The following is a 23,204-nucleotide window of genomic DNA, read 5'->3' on the forward strand; positions in this document are numbered from 1 at the left end:
TGATATTTAATTAAATAGAATGAATGAATCACCCAAGAAATGATGGAATAAGTGAATGTTCTTTCTGACAATGATGAACGACGGACAACCTCTTGAATATTTAAGTTATTCTCGGAGCTAGTGGAATCGATCCTCTTTCTCAAGTCAAAGTGTATTTTTACAAATGAATATCATATGTCCCCTATCATTGTGTCTTTTTCTATATATAGGGAACATGCTCCTAAGAAATCATAATAGTACAAGTGCAGAGAATATCCACTAGAATATTCTCTGTAATAGTCTATCTTGAAACTAGTTGTTATAACTCTATTAAAAGTACTCGACCTCGGTCTCCACCCTTGTTGACCCCTCGACTTCGGCCCTTGTTGACTCTTCGACCACAGACTCCGCCGCTTCTTAGTCCATTTCGACAAACGACGACTTGAAAACTCTTCCTTGAGTACTATCTTGGATTTAATATTCTAAAGATAGATTTTGACCCATACACTTCTATTGCAGTATATCTTTGCTGTGACGAAACAATGTCATTTATACCAGGTGTATTCTTGTAATATTTAAAGGCGGATTAAGGATTTCAAGTTTATGGGTCCTACAACAATATCAAGCTAATATAAGTTTATAATAAAATATTTATATATATTTAATGAACTTTTTAGTACATACACAAAGTCTGGGCATAGGCTTCCTGGAAACCCGCATCTTAACCGTTTAACCAAAAAATATTTTTGTGGTCAAAGCAAATAAAAGAATAATTTGGGTGTCCAATAACCAAGTTTGCTTCACTTTTTTCAATATAAAAGTGTAATAAAAATATTGGAATGAGCTATTGCACAGTGAGCAGGTTACCCAGTGCGCACCCGAAGGGTAGCAACTGTGGATTTTCCTGGGAAGTTTTCAAATAAAAAGAATGAGAGAATCTTATTGATAATTGCAACTCTCTTCTAATGGAAAAGAACAAGATCTTCCAATAACAAAAAATAATAAGAATATTAACAATTGAGAGTATTTTATAATTTTTTAGATGGGGATACAAGATATGGTAAGGGATTTATATAAGAGCATAATTTATAACCGCTCGCCCTATTTAATTCCTTCCCATTACTAATATTTATTACATTGATTATCTGTTACATGGGTGTTTTATAACGGTTAAGGTAATAATGACCAATCGCGCATAATCAGGGATTATGCTGATGATTTATTTCCATATTTGTGGCTATTAATGATCCTTCCATCTATGTTGCCTCTAATATCCTTAATTATCAACCCCGTACCTATTTTCTCTTTTTCAGCTAATAGGCACAATATCCTTGTAGATGATCAAGCGCATCAAATTTCGTACCTATTTTCTCTATTCTTCATTCTTCTATCAGCTAATTTCATGACACCTGCCAATCAAAGACGGATCCAGGATTTAATGCTTATGGGTTCCTGTTGTTAGGGATATAGTAGATATGCCCTAGATCCAATCTCATATTTGATGATTTGAACATATTTTTTGTGAACGTTATTTGATATAAACAATATATGGCATTTGATATTCTTTTATCATGATTATTATTAATTATTTAATTAATTTAATAAGGTTCTTGATTAAATTTTGAGACTTGTCATCGTGATAGAGATCATGAGAATGAGAGTGAAGTTTCTTATAATTTAATCTAAATTTGTTCTTGATCATATGATTATTAATTTGGACATTAGTAATCCGATTAGATCAATATTTATGTGATCGTCTTTATTGGATAAAGATTAGTTTATCTCATTAACTAAATCATATATATAGATAATGCATATAGAGACATGATCATTGAACCGACTCATTGAATAATTCTTAATGGTTAGAATTACCATAAACTGTTAATAAGATATTCTCTTGAAGAATGTGATGTAAGAATTTTTTTTGACTTGAGATCGTCATATTAATTGACAAGTTATTTATTGTGCTTTGATACTAGATACCTATGGCCCTAGGGTGATAGTTGAAAGGATATTCGGTACGATTAAATGCTTGTGGAATTAGTGATTGATCAAGATAGAATCTGTCAACTCTTGGTAATGAGTTTAAGCTCCATATTGTAATGAATTATAAACGACCAAACTAAGACCTTGACCAGGGCAATTGAATAAAAGAAGAAAAGAGTTTCTTAGGTCATTCAATGGTCGATTATATCTAACATGGACAAATAATTGGTCGCCTATTAGGATATGATAGTTGACCAATATCCTGGGTGACTCAGAGCTATAAGGGCAGAAGGAAATAGTACTTTATTCTTCTCCGGGCTCTTGAGAGTAAATTGTATACTTCATGCTATCTGGTCGTTAAGGAATGTTGCTAGACGCCACCCTTAATTAGTATATTGATGTGATTAATTTACTACCAGCTTAGTATTGAACCTATGGGGTCACATACTAACGATTGTTCTGATCTTTGCTAAATAATTAATTACTTTATTATTTGTTAATTAACTTAATAAATTTAATTAGTCAAATAAATTATGTTATTAGTTCAAATAAAATATTATTATATTCATTGCCAACACTGAAGACATAATTGATATTGTAAATAAATTGAAATTTTCTATTTGGAATAGAAAATTTAATTATATCTCTTGGTTGAAATATATATGTGATATATATAAAATTAATATTCATGTATATATGAAATATATATAAAAATTAATGGAGACTAATTAGTGAAATCCAATTAAGAATTGAATTCATATATGAAGTCCACAAAAGGGACTTAGTAGGCAAACGTGTTTCCCGTTTTGGAATGGGATTCTATCTTCAATGGAATTATTTTTCTAAAGCTCAATTTTGAATTGGAAAGGAAAAAGAAAGCCCAACGCTTCTAATTTTTCCTTAACCTAGTGAAAAGTATTGTTGGCTTAAGTGATATATAAATACATCACTAAGTGTCAAGAAAAGCTACGGGAAAAAAGGAAAAAAGGAGACCTAGCATCTATTAAACGAAAAAGAGTTTTTCTGAGATGCCGTAAAAACTAAGAGATAGTTTTGGCAAAGAAAATTAGTTTTCTTATCGTGTTGTTGGCTGGATCAGCATACAATTTCATTCAATTTGTTCGCGGGTTTCATTGATCAAAGAGTTGATAGCAAGGTTCAGTCTCGGTGTGGATACACATAGAGTCTTCGCACTATCGAAGAAATTTTGAAACGAGACTCTCTTCACTATATACGTCTTATATTCGATCTTTGACATGTAAATGAATTTTAAATACGAAAAAATTTGCTTAGGATTGTTATTGTCTTCCGCTGCATGTTACGGACATCTATATGCAATCCTACAGTGGTATCTGAGCCATGGTTTCTCGTGTCTAAAATTTATTTACGAAATATTTTAAGATTATATTTGAAGAGTTCAAACCATAATACTTGTGTCTTGTGCAATAGTCAAATTGTTTGAGTGCATATGGATTGATATTACTTTATTGAGAATAAAATATATATTCATATAAGTTAAACTATTGCGATAGTTCATTACTTGAATTTGAAATTTTGTATTAGATACGACGGTAATCTATAATAGATTATTGGATTCTACTGTTATTTTGATTGTTATTAGCTCATGAGATGTTAATTAATAATAATATTCTGGCATGAATAATTTTTATGTGATATATGTGATATATAAGATAAACATGTTAGAAGAATGTTGAATTTCGTTTTTATATCACGTCCTTGTTCATTACATAATTTTGAATTATTTATTACATGTGATGTAAATTAATTTAGGACTAAGCATGTAGACAACTTGAAAACTAAATTCATGTGCTATAAAAAATTTGATCATCATGTTATTAAAAGTTGTTTTAATAACAATTCCCTCTTACTAAAATTTGGGTTCTTAAATAATAAAATATAAGATATTTTATTATAAATCTATCCATCAAGATTATAATTTTATTTATTTTTTATTTATAAAGAGCAGTCTGACAACCAGGAGACTTATAGTTCGAGAACATATTAAAATTATTTATTGCATTAGATGCATGAATTGAAAGAATTATTTAATTTTACACTAGACGCCTGAAATACCCGGGGAGTATAAAATTTAATAAGTTCTTTGTTATCATAATAGTTGAACTCAACTATGCCAATAGGATCGACCTGACTACTAGGGGACTATTTGGCATAGAACTATTTAAGAAAATTGTATGGTGATACAATTGGTTAGGTACCTACCTTTAAAATATATGTGAGAAACGACTTGACTTCCAAGGGACTCATACATATTGTTCAAGGATTTCTTTACTCCATTAATAGAAATAAAGATTTTTTAAACTATAATAAGGGTAAATAGTTTAAAATAATTAGTGAAAATATCATTTAGATAAAAGTCCATGTCTTTATGATATATATAAATATGTTCTTATAATATTGCGTTTTATTTCCTTATATTTTAGATTTTTCAATATGTCTGTTATATCACTGCGTGAAATACTTGAGACCAACAAGTTGGCAGGACCAAACTTTGATGACTGGTATAGAAATTTGAGAATTGTTCTCATGCATGAAAAGCCCATTGATGTGATCGATAATCCTGCAACGATAGTCCCACAAGAGAATGATGTTGAAGGCACCAAGGTTTATCATAAATACTTGGAAGAATGCCTTGCTATTAAACGCATCATTCCCGCTTCTGTGAGTTTTGAACTCCAGAGGAAACATCAGAATATGGATCCAACTGTAATCATTGAATATCTTAAGAAGATGGTTGATACACAGTTGGACTTTGGAAACTCTCCAGTTGGACCCCATGTCAATCATGTGATTGATCTTACCGAAGAACTTGAGAAGTTGGGGTACAATCTTGGTAAAGAGCTTTCTGAAGATTTGATCTTGCAGTCAGTATATTATGCTGAATGTTTTCACTGTAAGAAGAAAAGTCATTGGAAGAGAAACTGTAAGGAGTATCTTGCAATTCTAAAGGATAAGAAATAAGGTGAGACATTAATAAAAAATGTTTTCAAGGTTTCTTTAGCTACTACTAATTCTTCATTGTGTGTATTAGATACTGGCAGTGGTTATAACATCTGCAATATGTTGCAAAGGTTTAGGATAAGTAGGAGGCTGAACAAAAGAGAAGTTAATCTACAAGTTGAAAATAGTGCAAAAGTTGCAGCCATAGCTGTAATATCAATTTCTTTAATAGTGCATTCGGACAAAGTACTTATACTGGATGATTGTTATTATGTTCCTAAATTTATTTCGAACATAATTTCAACTTCTATGTTGGACAAGCGTAGGTTTCACATTAACATAGGCAATGGTATTTGCTCTATTCATTATGATAATGATTTGTATGTGAATGACTATCTCCAACATGATGTTTATGTCTTACCTAATGTGAATGAAGATTCGATTATGCATGTTTCTAGTCTTAAGAAGAAAAGAGATGATCAAGTAAATCATATATACCTTTGGCATTGTAGGCTTGGTCATATTGGAGAGAAAAGAATTAAAAAGTTGTACAAGGAAGGGTACCTGGACAAGTATGATTTTGAATCATATCCAACTTGTCAATCTTGTCTCAAAGGAAAAATGACCAAATCTCCATTTACTGGAAGTGGAGAAAGAGCTTATGAATTATTGGGACTAATTCATACAGATGTTTGTGAGCTCATGAAAATTCAAGCTAGAGGTGGATATTCTTACTTCATCACCTTCACTGATTATATGTCAAGATATAGATTTGTGTATCTTATGAAACACAAATCTGAATCTTTTAAAATGTTCAAAAGGTTCCGTAGTGAAGTTGAGAAATAGACTGGTAAAAGTATTAAAGTACTAAGGTCTGATAGAAGTGGAGAATATCTTAGTGAATATTTTACTAGGTATCTCAAAGAGAATGGGATTCTCTCATAGTGGACACCTCTAGGAACACCACAACACAATGGTGTGTCTGAAAGGAGAAATCGAACTTTATTAGATATGGTGATATCTATGATGGGGTTCACTAATCTTCTAATAAATTTATGAGGATATACTTTGGAAGCAACAACATACTTAATAAAGTTTCCACTAAGTCAGTCTCTACAACACCATATGAGATATGGAAAGGACGTAAGCCCAACCTTAAATATATTAAAGTTTGGGGTTGTACAGCTTATGTTAAGAGACTACAGTCTGATAAACATGACTCAAAATCTGATAAGTGTAGGTTCATTGGGTATCCGAAAGAATTAATGGGATATTACTTCTATCACCTTTCTGACCATAAAGTGTTTGTGGCTAAAGGGGCAACCTTTTTGGAAAGGTAATTTTTTTTGCAAGGAAATTATTATGGAGAAATAGAACTTGATGAAGTTCAAGAAACTAATGAATCAACACAAAATCAAGATCATGAGACACAAATTAAAAATCCTTTATTGGATGTCTTGAAGTTGACAAGAAAGTTGCCATCTTCAACGGTTGAAGTTCAAGAACTAAATGTAGTTTAAGAACAGGTTACTGAACCTATTCCAAACTAAATTTAACAATAACTAAATCCATCACAAGGTCAACAGGTTGTACAAGCACCTCTTAGAAGGTCTACACGAGAACATCATGTACCAACTAAATTAAATCTAATGGTACAAGATGATGGATCAAATAAGGTTGATCATAGTGATGATGACCCTAAGACCTATGAAGAGGCTATACAAAGTTCTGACTATGAGATATGGCAAAAGGCCATGGAATCCGAAATGGAATCCATGAAGGAAACTAAATTATGGACTTTAGTTGAACCTTTAAAGGATATAGAACCTATAGGTTGTATAAGAAAAATATTAGAGTAGGCGGAAAGGAGGAGACCTACAAAGCCCGTCTTGTTGCCAAGGGATATCGTCAGAAATGAGTCGACTATGAGGAGACTTTCTCTCCCATGTCAATGCTAAAATCAATTCGGATTTTGCTTGCTATAGCAGTATACTATGATTATGAAATATGACAAATGGATGTAAAAACAACTTTCCTTAATGGTAAGCTAGAAGAGGATGTGTACATGACATAACCTGAAGATTTCACATCTCCGTCTGATCATAATAAAATCTGCAAGCTACAAAAATTCATTTATGGACTAAAGCAAGCTTCTCGAAGTTGGAAGATTCGCTTTAACAAGACAATTGAAAAGATTAATTTTGTTAGATATGAAGAAGAGCTTTGTGAGTACATAAAGGTTAGTGGGAGCACAATTATATTCTTAGTACTGTATGTTGATGATATATTGCTCATAGGAAATGAATACCGACATTGCAAAGTACCAAGACTTGGCTATCTGATCTCCATGAAAGACTTGGGAGAAACATCATATATATTGGGAATAAAGATCTATAGAGATAGATCGAGGAAACTGCTTGGGCTTTCCCAGTCTTTGTACATTGATGCCATTTTGAATAGGTATAACATGGATAATTCGAAAAGAGGCTATCTACCAATAGGCACTGGAATTACTCTCAGTAGGGAGGATTGTCCTAAAACACCTGAAGAGAGAGAACGCATGAGTAAGATCCCATACGCTAGTGCAGTGGGAGCTATCATGTATACCATGACATGTACACGTCCTGATGTGGCTTATGCATTTGGAGTGACTAGCCGATATCAGGAAAATCCTAGTGAGGAACATTGGAAGGTGGTGAAGACCATTCTTAAGTACTTAAGAAGGACTAAAGACCAATTCCTCATTTATGTCTCCCCAGGATTTTTATTATGCACTTCGCGTGCTTGTGGTAGATATTCGAGTATTTCGTAGGTATAAACATTTCTGGCTTGATGGGTATTTCCCTATTTATTATTATGTATGGATCGGGTGGCACGCCGCCACGGAGATGTTATTTGGATCGGGTGGCACACCCCCACGGGTATCATGGTTGGATCAGGTTGCACGCTGCAACGGTATCATGTATGGATTGGGTTGCACGCCGCAACAATGTTATGTTGAGTACAGTTCCCTATATCTATTCTTGTGTGCTCTATTTCTCACTTTCTGAGGAAGGTTCATAACATCCTTTCGGTTGTTTAACTAGTTACATGGGTAGAGTAGCTCTTTCCAAAGTTCGTTTTCTTATGTATCACATTTGAGTTTGTAGTTTGTTGGCACCTTGTGGCATCATACGAGACTTTTGGAAGTGTCTGAGGTGGCTTATTGCGTGAGCATCTTGTACTGGGGAAGACGAGATTATTGGACCTGGGATCAGTGCAATCAGATTTATATGAAGCATATTAAAGAGCAAATATCGTTATTTGGTTCATAGTGAGGTGATGGTTCTTGTCAAGAGGAGAGACTCGATGATTGGTTGACTTGCCAGTTGGTTATGAATTTCTACACATCTCTTCCGTCGTGGCGTCATCGCAAGAATTGGAGCAGGACTTATAAGTATTATGAGGTACGTTGTGGGCATCAGATTCATGGGATTTCGGCTATTGTTATCAAAGGACATTATTATGGTCATGTGAATTATGCGGTGCATGGTATGAATTCAGTAAGAGTATACAGTCATGTTTGGTACAATGTGTAATGATTTATACGGTGTTCGTATGCTGGAAACAGACATAGTAGAGAATTTCAGATGTTGGAATTTGGCTCTAAGGCTAACTTGACTGAATAAAAGGGAGAATCTTCAGATTGCCCGAACCAACATGCTCAACTAGGTTATGGTAGCACGGGTAGGTGCACGAGGTGTTAAACAGTGATTTCGGACAACTGCAAAGCAGTTCTTAGCACGTTCGAGGACGAACGTATGTTTAACTGGGAGAGAATGTAACGATCCGACCGGTTGTTTTGAGCTCTAATGCGTCATTCGGCAGTTTGAGGCCATTAGTAGCTTCACTTAAGGTATTATGACTTGTACGTGTGGTCGGAATTGAATTTCAGGAAAGTTCGGAGTTAATTTGGAAAGAAAATTCTAATTTCGGAAGCTTTAAGTTGGAAGAATTGACTAAGGTATGATTTTGTGTAAACAACCTCGGAATCAGGATTTGAAAGTTCCAACAGGTTCGTATGATGATTTTGGACTTGGGCATATATCCGGAACGGGTTTTGGATGACCCGGGAGCGTTTTGGCACCTATTGTGGAAAGTTGGTATTTTGGAAGGATTTCATGAATTTGGGTTGAAGTGTATTTTAATGTTATCGATGTCCGTTTAGGATTCTGAGTCTGGTAATAGATCCACATGGTGATCCTGGTCTTAGGAGCGCGTCCGGATGTGGATTTGGAGGTCCGTAAGTCATTTTGGGGTCATTTGGCAAAAATTGGAATTTGAAGGTTTTTGGGAAGTTTGACCAGGAATAGACTTTTTGATATCAGGGTCGGATTCCATTTCCGGAAGTTGAAGTAGGTCCGTAATGTCGAATGTTACTTGTGTGCAAAATTTGAGGTCAATCAGACGTGATTTGATTGATTTCGTCATCGATTGTAGAAGTTTGAAGCTTCAAAGTTTATTAGGTTTGAATTGGAGGGTGATTCGCAGTTTCAATATTGTTTGGCGTGATTTGAGGCCTCGACTAAGTTCGTAATGTGTTTTGGGATGTGTTGGTATATTTGGTTGAGGTCCCGAGGGCCTCGGGTGGATTCCGGACGGTTAACGAATCGAGTTTGGACTTGGAAGAAGTGCCGAGGCAGCTGATATCTGGTGCAATCACACCTGCGTGAAAAGGGCCGCAGGTGCGAGCCCGCAAGTGCGTCGATGTGGTCGCAAAAGAGACATTTGGACGGAGCTGGGATGGCCGCAGATGCGGCATATGCGAGGAAAGCTCCGCAGAAGCTGAATGCGAGCTGGGTAGCTGGAGTCGCGGAAGCGGAAGGTCTCCGCATGTGAGAGACAGCAGGGGCGCATTTGGCATCGCAGGTGTGGAGTTGTGCTGGGCAGAGGGTATGTGCAGGTGCGAGGTTTTGGCCGCACCTGCGAGACCACAGATGCGGTGAAGCGGCCGCAGGTGCAGTAGTCGGGTTGGGCAGTGTTCTTTTTAAACAAAGGGGTTGGATCGATTCCACTTCATTTCGTCCATGGGAGCCAATTCTGGAGCAATTTTGGAGTGCCATCTTCATCAGCTATTATGGGGTAAGTGATTTCTTCACATTGTGAGTTAAATACATGATTTTTATATGGATTCAAGCATAAAAATTTATAAAAATTTGAGATTTTGAAGAAAAACCTAGAAATTTATATTTTTGGATTTTGACCACGAATTTGGGCATGGAATTGAGAGTAGATTATATATTTGAGTTCGTGATACCATGAGTAATGTTTATCTTCGAAAAATTTCGGAATCCGGACACGTGGGCCCGAGGGTGATTTTGTCGATTATTCGAACGGAGTTAGAAATTGTTGTAAATAGGATTATAATGAGTATTAGAGTGTATATTTATAGATTTGCACATTTATTGACTAGTTTTAGAGCATTGGGTATCGGTTAAGTTATTTTGAAAGGTTTGGGAGCCGGTTATGGAATTTCGGAGCGAGGTAAGTCTCCTTTCTAACCTTATAAGAAGGAATTAACCTCATAAGTGAATCAAACTATTATGTGCTTCTATTTGTGGGGGCTACGTACACACGAGATGACAAGAGTCCGTGCGTATCTACTATTATGCTTATGTTCGGGTAGTCTAGGACCCAAATCATGTTATACTTGCGATGTTTGCACCCTACTTGTTAATTTAACTGCTTAAAACATACTGAAACTCGATAAAGGAATTGTAAAAGGTTAAATTTTTTTTATCGTTAATGAGAATTGGTATTTTATTGAATAATTGCCCCTTAATAAATCTTAAATTGGTTGTTTTAAATGTATTTTCTCTTTTATGGAGCGGGTCAAACGCCTCGGTAGCATATAGATGCATCTATGGTTCGTGCCGTTCGACCCTCGGCAGTGCACAATTTATATTTATATGTTGGATCGGGCCGTACGACCTCGGCATGACTTGCGCATGATAACTCTTTGGAACTAATAATAATTGACATTTACTCTATTGGCTTGAGATATAAATTGTTAAATGATGAAAAAGGAATTTGAGTTCTATTAGTAAAGAAAGGATTGTTGATTATTTCCGGTTATTGAATTTTCAGCTATGTTATGTACTCCATGCTTAAATATAATATCGGCAATTTTTTTATCTGTTAGCCCATAATAAGTGTCGGAGTCAACCCCTCGTCACTACTTCTTCGAGGTTAGACGGGATACGTACTGGGTACGCGTTGATTTACGTACTCATACTACACTTGCTGTATATTTTTGTGCAGGTGCATATATGTCTAGTGGCCTTGTGGGCACAGAGGCGCAGTTATTGCAGTGACTTAGGTAAGCTGCATTCTATACTACGATCCGCAGCCAGCAGAGTCTCCTTCAGAGTTATTTATATCTTTTCTGTCTAATTTGTATTCCGGACAGATGCTGTATTTTATTTTACTCCCCAGCTAATGCTCATGCACTTATGACACCGAGTTTTGGGAATGCTTTTGGGTTGTTCTGTATTAAGGTTGTAAAAATATTGCCATTTATTTTGTAAATTTTATCTTTTACCATTTAATTGAAGGAAATCTACGATTTCAAAAATACTAAAATGAGTAATTAAGTTAAACTTTTATTGTTGGCTTGCTTGAAAGTGGTGTTAGGCGCCATCACGACCTTTAATGGATTTTGGGTCGTGATAAAATTTGTTCTTGATCATAAGATTATTAATTTGGACATTAGTAATCCGATTAGATCAATATTTATGTGATCGTCTTTATTGGATAAAAATTAGTTGATCTCATTAACTAAATCACATAGATAGATGATGCATATAGAGATATGATCATTGAATCAACTCATTCGATAATTTCTAATGGTTAGAATTATCATAAACTGTCAATAGGATATTCTCTTGAAGAATGTGATGTAAGAATTTTCTTTGACCTGAGATCGCCAAGTTATTGACAAGTTATTTATTGTGTTTTGATACTAGACACCTATGGCCCTATGGTGATAGTTGAAAGGATATTGGGTATGATTAAATGCTTGTGGAATTAGTGATTGATCAAGATGGAATCTGTCAACTCTTAGTAATGAGTTTAAACTCCATATTTTCATGAATTATAAACAACCAAACTAAGACATTGGCCAGGGTAATTGAATGAAAGAAGAAAAGAGTTTCTTAGGTCATTCAATGGTCGATTATATCTGACATGGATACATAGTTGGTCGCCTATTAGGATTTGACAATTGAACCATATTCTAGGGTGACTCAGAGCTATGAGGGCAGAAGGAAATACTACTTTATTCTTCTACGAGTTCTTGAGAGTAAATTGTATACTTCATGCTATTCGGTCGTTAAGGAGTGTTGTTACACGCCACCCTTGATTAATATATTGATGTGATTAATTTACTACCGGCTTAGTATTGAACCTATGGGGACGCACACTAACGAGTGTTCTGATCTTTGCTAAAGGATTAATTACTTTATTATTTGATAATTAAATTAAAGAATTTAATTAATCAAATAAATTTAGTTATTAGTCCAAATAAAATATTATTATATTCTTTGTTATCACTGATGATATAATTAATATTGTGAACAAATTAAATTTTTTTATTTAGAATAGAAAATTAAATTATATCTCTCGGTTGAAATATATATGTGATATATAAATGGAGACTAATTAGTGAAATCCAATTAAGAATTGGATTCTAGTATGAAGTCCACAAAAGGGACTTAGTCGGCAAACATGTTTCCGCTTTGGAATGGGATTCCATCTTCAATGAAATTATTTTTCTAAAGCTCAATTTTGATTTGGAAAGGATAAAGAAAGCCCAACGCTTCTAATTTTTTCTTAACCCGGTGGAAAGTATTGTTGGCTTAAGTGATATATAAATACATCACTAAGTGTGTAGAAAAGCTACGAGAAAAAAAGGAAAAAAGGAGACCTAGCATCTATTAAACGAAAAAGAGTTTTTTGGAGAAGCCGTAAAAACTAAGAGATAGTTTTGGCAAAGAAAATTAGTTTTCTTGTCGTAATGTTGGGTGGATTTTGAGAAAATTTCAGCATACAAATTTCATTCAATTTGTTCGCGGGTTTCATTGATCAAAGGGTTGATAGCAAAGTTCAGTTTCGGTGTGGATACACATAGAGTCTTCGCACTATCGAAGAAATTTTGAAACGAGACTCTCTTCACCAGGTATGTCTTTGATCCAATCTTTGACATGTAAATAAATTTTAAACATGAAAATATTTGCCCAAGTTGATGAAAATTGAAAAACGATGCTCCTTTTTCTAAGAGATATCTAACAAAAAATCAAACGATTTAATTTAATTAAAGAGAAAAGATGCAAAAACTGTCAAGAACCATAGAAACACACCACGTGGCTTGATTCCAAACAGCCTGTTTGAGCTTCCAAGGGATGTACCTTTCTGATTTAATTGGTTGAAATAAATTCAAGAGTCTAATGTGATGTCTAACCCAACATATTAGACTCTTGAGTTTTTTCCCTTTAATAATTGAAACACACACACATATATATATATATATATACATACATATATATATATATATATATATATATATATATATGTATGTATATATATATATATGTATGTATGTATTTAGTTTAGGGGGTTCATTTTTTACACTCTGGGATCCAGAATTTAAATTTTATGGGTTCATTTTTTAAAGATTTTTAGCATTGAACCCATCATATTTTTAAAGTTATGAGTTTATATCTATTATTTTTATAATTTTAATAAATTTTTACTATGCGTCGAAACTTATGGATTCAATTAAACTCGTAATAAATACACTACATAAGCCTCTGGCTAAATCAGAAAAACCTGCATTTAATAGCATCGGTAAGTCAGCGGGCAATGACAAAATTCTCACTAAAGGAATTTTAAAAAAATAATACGCAAAGAAGCTAAAGGAATTTAATATTTATACTAAAAAATGTGAGCTAACATACACGATATAATTTCCCGCCGAAGTAAATTCATTAAACCCCTCCCACCCTCTAGCTCTACCCATACATTAAACCATGCATGCATGTGCTTTGTAAAATAACCAACTAATTTAATTCAATTTGTAATTTAAAAGAAAAATACACAAGAAGGGAAAGGAATAAACAATTAATTAGAACATGATACAGAGAAGGCTCCAAACGTATTGGTAGAGCCTTTAAAAGATTAATAAAAATCAATCAAAACATCGGATTTCAGAATATAGAGTCCAAGTGGTACAATAGTAGCAAAACCAAAAAATTCATTAAGGGTGTTAAATATATAATATATATATATAATATGTAATTTTAATTTATATATCCAATATAACTTTTTCCGAACGAAGGATTTTCAATTGATCGCTCTTTACTATATGTGGCTACATACGCCATTGTTTTTAGATGCAATCTCGTTTTTCGTACCCAACATACTGCAATGTAATACAAGAATATGTGAAAAATAGATGATAATTATGAAATGTATGGTCAAAGTGATAATATTAGAGCACTTGTGAGATAAACTTATAATAAATCTTGTTGGTTTAGTTGGAACTAATGTGGTTGTTTTTGGGTTTCTTGAAAATGTTTATCTTATTAAAGAACTATTATTAATTTTCTTTTGAAATATTAATCAAACAACTTTTTAGGAAAAAGATTCAAGGGCAAGTTACACACATTAAGCCAGTCGACCAAAAATAATTACTTTCTCTATTTAAATATACAAAAAATATGCGTAAAATATATATTTATATATTAATATATACAAATATATATTTTGCCGATTATTCTTTTTTAGAGCGGTTATACTGTAATTTTTCCGAGAATCAACAACTTTTATGGGCCTACTTAATCTGCGTCCGGCCCATTCGACGCTTTCTAGTTGCAAGCAGATCGTCTTTGATTTAAATACAAAGAGCCTGCCCAACCAAATATTTATTGGAAAACTTACACAAATGTCCCAAATAAGTTTCAACTTATCAACCTCTAGCCATTAGTCATAGACTTACTAAAACTAGCCAAGCACATATACAAATTGAAAAATCAAATAAATAAGGTTCTTTCTCTCAAAGAATCACATGCAAAAATCTCCTTCTATATTTTTAAACGTGATTAGTAACATTAGATGCAAGACGGAAAGAAAATTTCATGGATGAGGTAGCAAATAAGGTGATGAAATACAAAAAAATACAATATTCCAAAAATCTAAGCGAAAAAGGAACTTTTTCAATGGGTATAGTTGAAATTCATTGAAAACATATAGATAAGTCAATATACAAAATTTGAGGAAGATTAGAGGTGATTTGGACTGGTTTTGTATCAAAATTCGTAATTAAATCAAGTTAAAAAAATTCTTCTACGACACATGTATCAAACATGTATCACGCATGTATCTCATACACATATATACATGTGATACACAATTGATACAAATATAATACATATGTGATACACAAATGATACACAGTGTGATAAACATATTATTTTTTTCATGTTCAGTTTTTACTTCGAATTTTCAATTCAAACCACTTCAATACTTCACCAAATCATCCCAAAACTGAGATTCAAGCTCCTTAAGATGTACCCAATCTATTCTAATAACACCCACTCAAAAAAAAGCAAAAAATTGACTTTTTTTGCTACAAATAGCTAATTGGCTAATATTAGTAATATTTTATGAATTGATTAATTTTGGTAACGAGCTACTTATAAATGGACATAATTGTTAGTTTTCCCTATTTATTAGCACAATCCCATGGGCTCAACAGCAGACTTATTTACGCAAATGGCCCTTTTAAGACGCTATTTAGATTTTATTCTTATTTTAAGAAGTACAAATATAGTCCTTGGAAATTATTTTTTTCGGATAATATCAGACTTGGGTCTAACGTTTGTTAATATAATTTTCAGTTTGCTCATAAAATATTAAATTGTGTTCTAATATTTGCAACGACTTACAAAATTTTAGACTGTGATCTAACGATTCCTCATAAAATTTTCATTCTACTCAAAAAGGGTCTTTAGGTCATGGTCTTTTATCTCTTTTTTTCTTCTTCCTGAGTTGCATCACGAGGAAACTGTAATCATGTTTTTCCCCACACTTTGATAGAGCATGGTTGCGCAGGGGCGAACGTTATGTTGGCCCAAGGGTGGTCAACTGAACACCATTCGTCGAAAAATTATACTACGTATAAGGTAAAATATTACTTGTTATTGATTAAAAAATAGACTTTGAACACCTTTGCATAGCACACTGACAAAGTATGTTCAAAATTTGAATACCCTTATTGAATTTTCTGGCTTCGCCACTGTGATTACGGTCTTTTGCTGATAGCTTTCTCCAGATCATATAAGTGCGCGTAGAGCCCATGTGAAGGGCTTGATTAAAATATGTCAGATTTCACCAAGTATAAAAGTAAAATATAGTTACATATATTCTCCGATTATATCTCGTCCATACTAGCAATTCATCCTTCCGCCTTCTGTCTTCAAAAGGAGATTTTAATTATTTAAAATTTAACTATGTTCTTTAAAGTTGCACTTACGATTTTATTTGCCACTAGACTACACTCTTACCTATCTTCACGCTCTCTTATAACTACGTACGTGAAAATTATTTTTTGTACCTTTTTTTACTGAAAATTCAGCTATGTCTTGGTCAAAATATTCTCCCTCTTGTTTTCCTTTTTGTACCACGTAGGTTTCTAAATGTTTAATTATCGTACAATATTGAAATGAATAGATGAACCAAGTCATCTACTAATTCTCATTTTGATGATGAAATAGTGGAAATTAACACAATAAAGACACGATATTCCACTCTCAACAAATTCAGGCTTTTTGTCTAACTAATGTACGTATCAATTCACATATCTTTACTTTGATCTTTTTTCATTTTTGGCATTTCTTCTTTGGGTATAACAATTCGATTCAGTCTTTGCTATGCCATTTTAAAGACCTACAGCAGACCCGATTCTTGTCCATTTTGTCTAAATTAACTTTAACTTTCTAGTTATTCTTTATGATCACCCCACCGTAAAAGCAGGTTTTCAAAATGAGCGTAAATTTTATGCACTAGCAGTATAAAATATATTCACATAATTAATTCACTTATTATGTACTTATATGTAAAATCTCTTGATAAACTGGTAAAAATGATAAAAGAACTCCTATCACATGCAAAAATTTATTGATGGTATAAAATAATTTATACCATTATCAGTTATCAGTGTATATAACTTAAATCCTTTCAAAATTATTACTAATATCATGTCTCAGGTTCAAATCCTGGCGGAGGCAAAAACATCAAGTGATTTCTTTCATCTATCCAATCCTTAATGAACAGAGTCACTCGGAACCTGTGTTGGTGGGAGTAGCAAATATCTCGTAAAATTAGTCGAGATACACGCAAGCGGACGCATATACGACAGTTTAAAAAAATTATTACTAATTTCATTTTCACGGACAGAATAAATGCCAAGGCGAAATGTATCTGTAAAGTGTATCTATCCATTCTTTTTTCTCCAAATATAAGTGAATGGATATAAAACGAAGATAGAGTTGTTGATTTTTGTCTAACTTTGGTTAAGCAGTGAGATCAATATGAAATTAAGGTGCCGACTTATCAATTCATACTTAATGAAATGAAAGCTTATCGTCTTTGTCCACTACTTGCTAGAATATGTGCACAAAAGGGAAATGGAGTTTTTAATAAAGTCCATTCAAAGATTTCAAATCCGTGCAGCTGAAGTACGAATACTCTCACTACTTTTTTGTGGTATTAATTGCATAAAATCTTGGTATATATAATAAGATTATATTTTCATAAATCTTTCAACTATAAATATTGAAAGATTATAATAGAACCTTATGGTCCGGCCCTATCCCGGACCACGCGCATAGCGGGAGCTTAGTGTACCGGGCTGTCTTTTTTTTTCAATTATAAATATACGTGCTACATATGCATAATACATATACCATATATATATATATATATATATATATATATATATATATATATATGAGAGAGAGAGAGAGAGAGAGAGAGAGAGAGAGAGAGAGCATACATACACGTAAATGTACATGTCTATGAAACGGCCTAGTGACCAGTATTCATTGCTTCACCATAATATTCATGTTCATTTTCTGGCGTTTCGTGTGTTATGCAACACAAATTTATGATTATTTTCAATTTTGTGTGTGTATTGATACATGCTGACTTTGTAAAAAAAAATTGACGAACTCTGATTGACGTGAAATTTCGTAGGTCCATAGGAAACAGCCTAGTTACTAACATTCATCGCTTCGCCGTGACTTTCGAGTTTATTTTTTTTGGTGTTTCAGGGTCATGCAACACGAATTTATGATTATATTCATTTTTTCGTGTGTATTAATACATGTTGATTTTGTAGAATTTTTTATGACAAACTTTGATTGACTTGAAATTTCGTAGGTCCATAGAAAATGGCCTAGTGACCAATACTCATTTCTTTGCCACAAATTTAGGGTTCATTTTATGGCGTTCCGGAGTCATACAATACATATTTATGATTATATTAATTTTTTTGTGTGTATTAGTATATGCTCATTTGTCGAATTATTTGAGGGACATCGATTGGCCTAAAATTTTATAGGTCCATAGAAAACGGCCTAGTGACTAATACTCATCAATTTGCCAAGACTTTTGGGTTGATTTTTTGATGTTTCATGGTCATGCAACAGAAATTTGTGATTATATCTACTTTTTTATGTGTATTAGTACATGCTGATTTTGTAAAATTATTTTGACGGACTCCGACTGGCTTGGAATTTCGTAGGCCGATAAATAATGGCCTAGTGACCAATACTCATTGCTACATCATGACTTTCGAGGTCATTTATTAGCGTTTTAGGTCATGCATCATGAATTTATGATTATCCACTTTTCGTGTGTATTAGTAAATATTAATTTTATATAAAATAATTAGCGGACTCTGATCTGCCTAAAATTTCATAGGTCCATAGAAAACGGCCTAGTAATCAATACTCATTGCTTCATCATGACTTTCGAGTTTACTTTTTGATATTTCGGGGTTATGCAACACGGATTTATAATTATATCCACTTTTTCGTATGTTAATGCACATGAAAAATTAAAAATCGTCGTGAATTCTTATTTTATGGCCCTAAAACACCAAAAAAGAGGAAACTCATGATAAATTTATGATCATTGTTCATTAGGTTACTTCTTATAGGTCCATACGAATTCATAAAGATGGCGTAGACATTAGCACACGAAAAATTAAAAATCATGCTGAATTCCTGTTTTATGGCCCTAAAATGCCAAAAACGAGGAACATTTTTGGTGAAGAAATGACAATTGTTCATTAGGTCATTTCTAAAGGGCCCATAAAATTTTAGGCAATTCGGAGTCCGTCTCCTGAATTCATGAATATGCTGTGGACATTAGCATACGAAAAATTAGAAATCATCATGAATTCCTATTTTACGACTCTAAAACGCCAAAACAATGAGGAACATTTATGACACATAATGACTATTATTCATTAGGTAATTTTTATGAGCCCACAAATATTAGGTGATTCGAAACCTACTGACCGAATTCACAATGATGGCGTGGACATTAGCACATGCGAAATCGTCTTGAATTCCTATTTTATAGCCCTAAAATGCCAAAAAATGAGAAACGGTCATGGCGAAGCATTGCATGTTGTTCATTAGAACGTTTTGTGATGGGCCCACAAAATTTTTGGCGATTCGAAGCCATTCGCCCGAATTCATGAAGATGGCGGGGATATTAACACACGAAGAATATGAAATCGTCTTAAATTCCTATTTTATGGCCCTCAAATGCCAAAATCGAAGAACGTTCATGGTAAAAATGATGAATATTTTTCATAAGATCGTTTTAGATGAGCTAACAATATTTTAGGCGATTCGGAGCCCATTGCCCAAATTCATGAAGATGGCATGAACAATAGTACACGAAAAATTAAAAATCATCCTGAATTCATGTTTATGGCCCTAAAACGCCAAAAACATAAGGAATGTTCATGGTGAAACAATGAATAAACTTCATTAGGTCATTTTTATGGGCCCACTGTAACGACCCGACCAGTCGTTTTGAGCCCTAGTCATCGTTCGGCGATTTGAGGTCTTGAGTAGATTCACTTCATATTTTATGACTTGTACGCATAGTCGGAATCAAAATTCGGGAAGTTCAAAGTTGATTCGGATGGGAAATTATAATTTCGGAAGCTTTAAGTCGTAGGAATTGACCGTGGGTTGAATTGTGTGAAGACGACTCCAAAATAGAGTTTTTGTGGTTCCAATAGCTCCGTAGGGTAATTTTGGTCTCAGGAGCATGTCCGGATGTTGATTTGGAGGTCCGTAGGTCATTTCGGCGTTATTGGCGAAAGTTGGAATTTGGATGATTGTTGGAAACTTTGATCGGGAGTGGACTTTTTGATATCCGGGTTGGATTCCAATTCCGGAAGTTGGAGTAGGTCCGTAATGTAAATTATGACTTGTGTACAAAACTTTGAGGTCAATCGGACTTGATTTGATAGGTTTCGACGTCGAATGTAGAAGTTTGAAGTTTTAAAGTTCATTATGCTTGAATCGATGTGCAATTCGTATTTTTAGCGTTGTTTGATGTGATTTAAAGGCTCGACTAAGCTCGTATGATACTTTAGGGCTAGTTGATATATTTTGTCGAGGTCCCGGGGGGCCTCGGGTGGATTCCGGATGGTTAACGGATCAAATTTGGACTTGTAAGAATGGTTGAAGGCACCAGCTCTGGTGCAATCGCACCTACGCAAGATTGACCGCAGGTGCGAGCTCGCATAAGCGAGCCATTGGGCAAAGATGCGGGGGTGGAGGAAGTGGCCAGTGGTCACAGGTGCGACGTGAAGGCTAGAGAAGTGGAGTTGCTTCTGCGGAGGAATGAGCGCAGAAGCGGAAAGGCCAGGGAGGCATGGTGATCGCAGAAATTGAGACCTTCTGCAGTAGCGGGAGCGCAAATACAGTTGTCCCTTCGCAGAAGCACACGTGCATGGGCGGTTAGGGTGCCGCAGAAGCGAGATTTTGTGTCCTAAGTATTGGCCGCACCTGCGATGGAATTTCCGCAGGTGCGAAGCCGCAGATGCGACTAAGGCCTCGCAGAAGCGAAATCGCTGAGCAAAAAAGGGCTAATTCCGAGGGTTTAATTTCTTTCTCCATCTTTGAACCTAGAGAGCTCGGATTGAGGTGAAATTTTGAGAATTTTCTAGAGAAAATATTTGGGTAAGGATTCTTGATTTGTTTTTGATTAATGTCCATTAATCTATCAGTTATTTCTTCATTTAATTAAGGATTTGGGTTGAGAAATTTGAGGGAAAATGGTGGAAGTTCTTAGACCGAAATTTTGGGGATTTAAAAGCGATTTGAGGTCGGATTTGAGTAATGTTGGTATGGATGAATTCGATATCGAATGAATATTTGTATTTTGTGACTTTTACCCGACTTCGAGACGTGGGCTCGGGTTGACTTTTTGGGGCGATTTTTCGATTATTTGCTTAAGTCGTAGTTTCGTTATTTAAATTAGTTTCTTGTAGTTGTATATATAGTGTGTAATTGCTTTTGGCTAGATTTGGGCCGTTCGGAGTCGGAAAATCGAGGGAAGGGCATTCTTATTGACTAGTTGAGCTTGGTTTGAGGTAAGTGACTTGTCTAACCTTGTGGGGAGGGGAGGGGAGGGAAGGGGAGGGGAAGGGGGGGGAAGGGGGGATTCCCTTAGGATTTGGAACTGTTGTAAAAATTTGTGATATGTGAATACCGTGTACACGAGATAACGAGTGCGTACACGGGAAAAATATAGAAATTTCGGTTCTTGCTGAGTAGTCTTCTTTTAATTCCTTGACTGAGTTGCTTTAGCATGTGTAGTTATCGTGTTTAGTCCTAGTATCGCATGTCTATGTGTCTTAACTCTTACTTACAATTTGTGCAACATGCTTAGTTGAATTACGTGCTTTCCTTGATTTTGTATTCAGTCTTTAACTGTAGGATTCCTTGCTGTAAATTCGTTGTTCCATAAGTTATGAGTTGTGTATTTACTTTTGGGACTACGAGGCGGTACCTCGGGAGCTTCCCCTGTTGCATATTTACTTTTGGGACTACGAGGCGGTACCTCAGGAGCTCCCCCTGTTGCATCTTTACTTTTAGGACTACGAGACAGTACCTCGGGAGCTCCCTTGTTGCGTATTTACATTTGGGACTACGAGGCGGTACATCAGGAGTGCCCCTATTGTTTACCTCTATTTGCTGTGTTGTTACCTTTCTGAAATTTCTCATTGTTAAATTCTCAGTTGTTTCATTATATTATTATATCTTTTGTCCTGTTTCCTTTTTATTCCAGTAGGGCCCTGACCTAACCTTGTTACTACTCTACCGAGGTTAGGCTTGACACTTATTGGGTACCGTTGTGGTGTACTCATGCTACTCTTATGCACATCCTTTTGTGCAGATCCAGATTCTTCCTACCATGCCAGATACCGGTGAGATAGCCTGTGCGTGGAGACTTCAAGGTACATCTGCTAGAGTCCACAGACCTCGGAGTCCCCCTCTATCCTTTTTATGTTGTTATTCCTTATTCTCCATAGACTCTAATGTATAGAAACACTTAGTATTTTCTCTTAGAAGCTTGTGACTTGTTTTTACCGGATTTTGGGAGCTGTAATTATTTGAATCGTAGTTCGTATTTATATTTCATATGTTGAGGTATGAGTTCAGTTTATATTCAGTTATTCCGCAAATTGTTAGGCTTACCTAGTCTTAGAGACTAGATGCCATCACGACATCCTACGGAGGGAAATTGGGGTCGTGGCACCCATAAAAATTTAAGTAATTCGGAACCCGTTGCCCGAATTCATGAAGATAGAGTGGACATTAACACATGAAAAATTAAAAATCATCATGAATTCCTATTTTATGTCCCTAAAATATTAAAAAATGAGAACGATTATGGAAAAGTAATGACTATAGTTTATTAGATCATTTTTATGTGCCCACAAGATATTACGCGATTCGAAACCCGGCGCTCGAATTTACGAAGATGGTGTGGACATTAATACATGAAAAATTGGAAATCATCATTAATTCCTATTTTATGGTCCTAAAATATTAAAAAATGAGAACGATCATGGAAAAGTAATGACTATAGTTTAGTAGGTCATTTTTGATTAGCCCACAAGATATTAT

The 23,204-nt window shown here is 34.6% G+C and overlaps 1 protein-coding gene across 1 annotated transcript; it reads left to right on the forward strand.

The window, feature by feature from the left end:
* The first annotated feature begins 4,437 nt into the window (after positions 1 to 4,437).
* Positions 4,438 to 7,756, forward strand: LOC138897017 (uncharacterized). The gene is made up of 4 exons (XM_070182970.1): positions 4,438 to 4,927; positions 5,036 to 5,765; positions 6,185 to 6,280; positions 7,153 to 7,756. The coding sequence occupies exons 1-4, from the start codon at positions 4,438 to 4,440 to the stop codon at positions 7,754 to 7,756; spliced, it is 1,920 nt and encodes a 639-aa protein (XP_070039071.1).
* The last annotated feature ends 15,448 nt before the right edge of the window (positions 7,757 to 23,204 follow it).

This window comes from Nicotiana tomentosiformis, chromosome 8 (genome assembly GCF_000390325.3).
Source record: "Nicotiana tomentosiformis chromosome 8, ASM39032v3, whole genome shotgun sequence".
Classification (NCBI taxonomy): domain Eukaryota; kingdom Viridiplantae; phylum Streptophyta; class Magnoliopsida; order Solanales; family Solanaceae; genus Nicotiana; species Nicotiana tomentosiformis.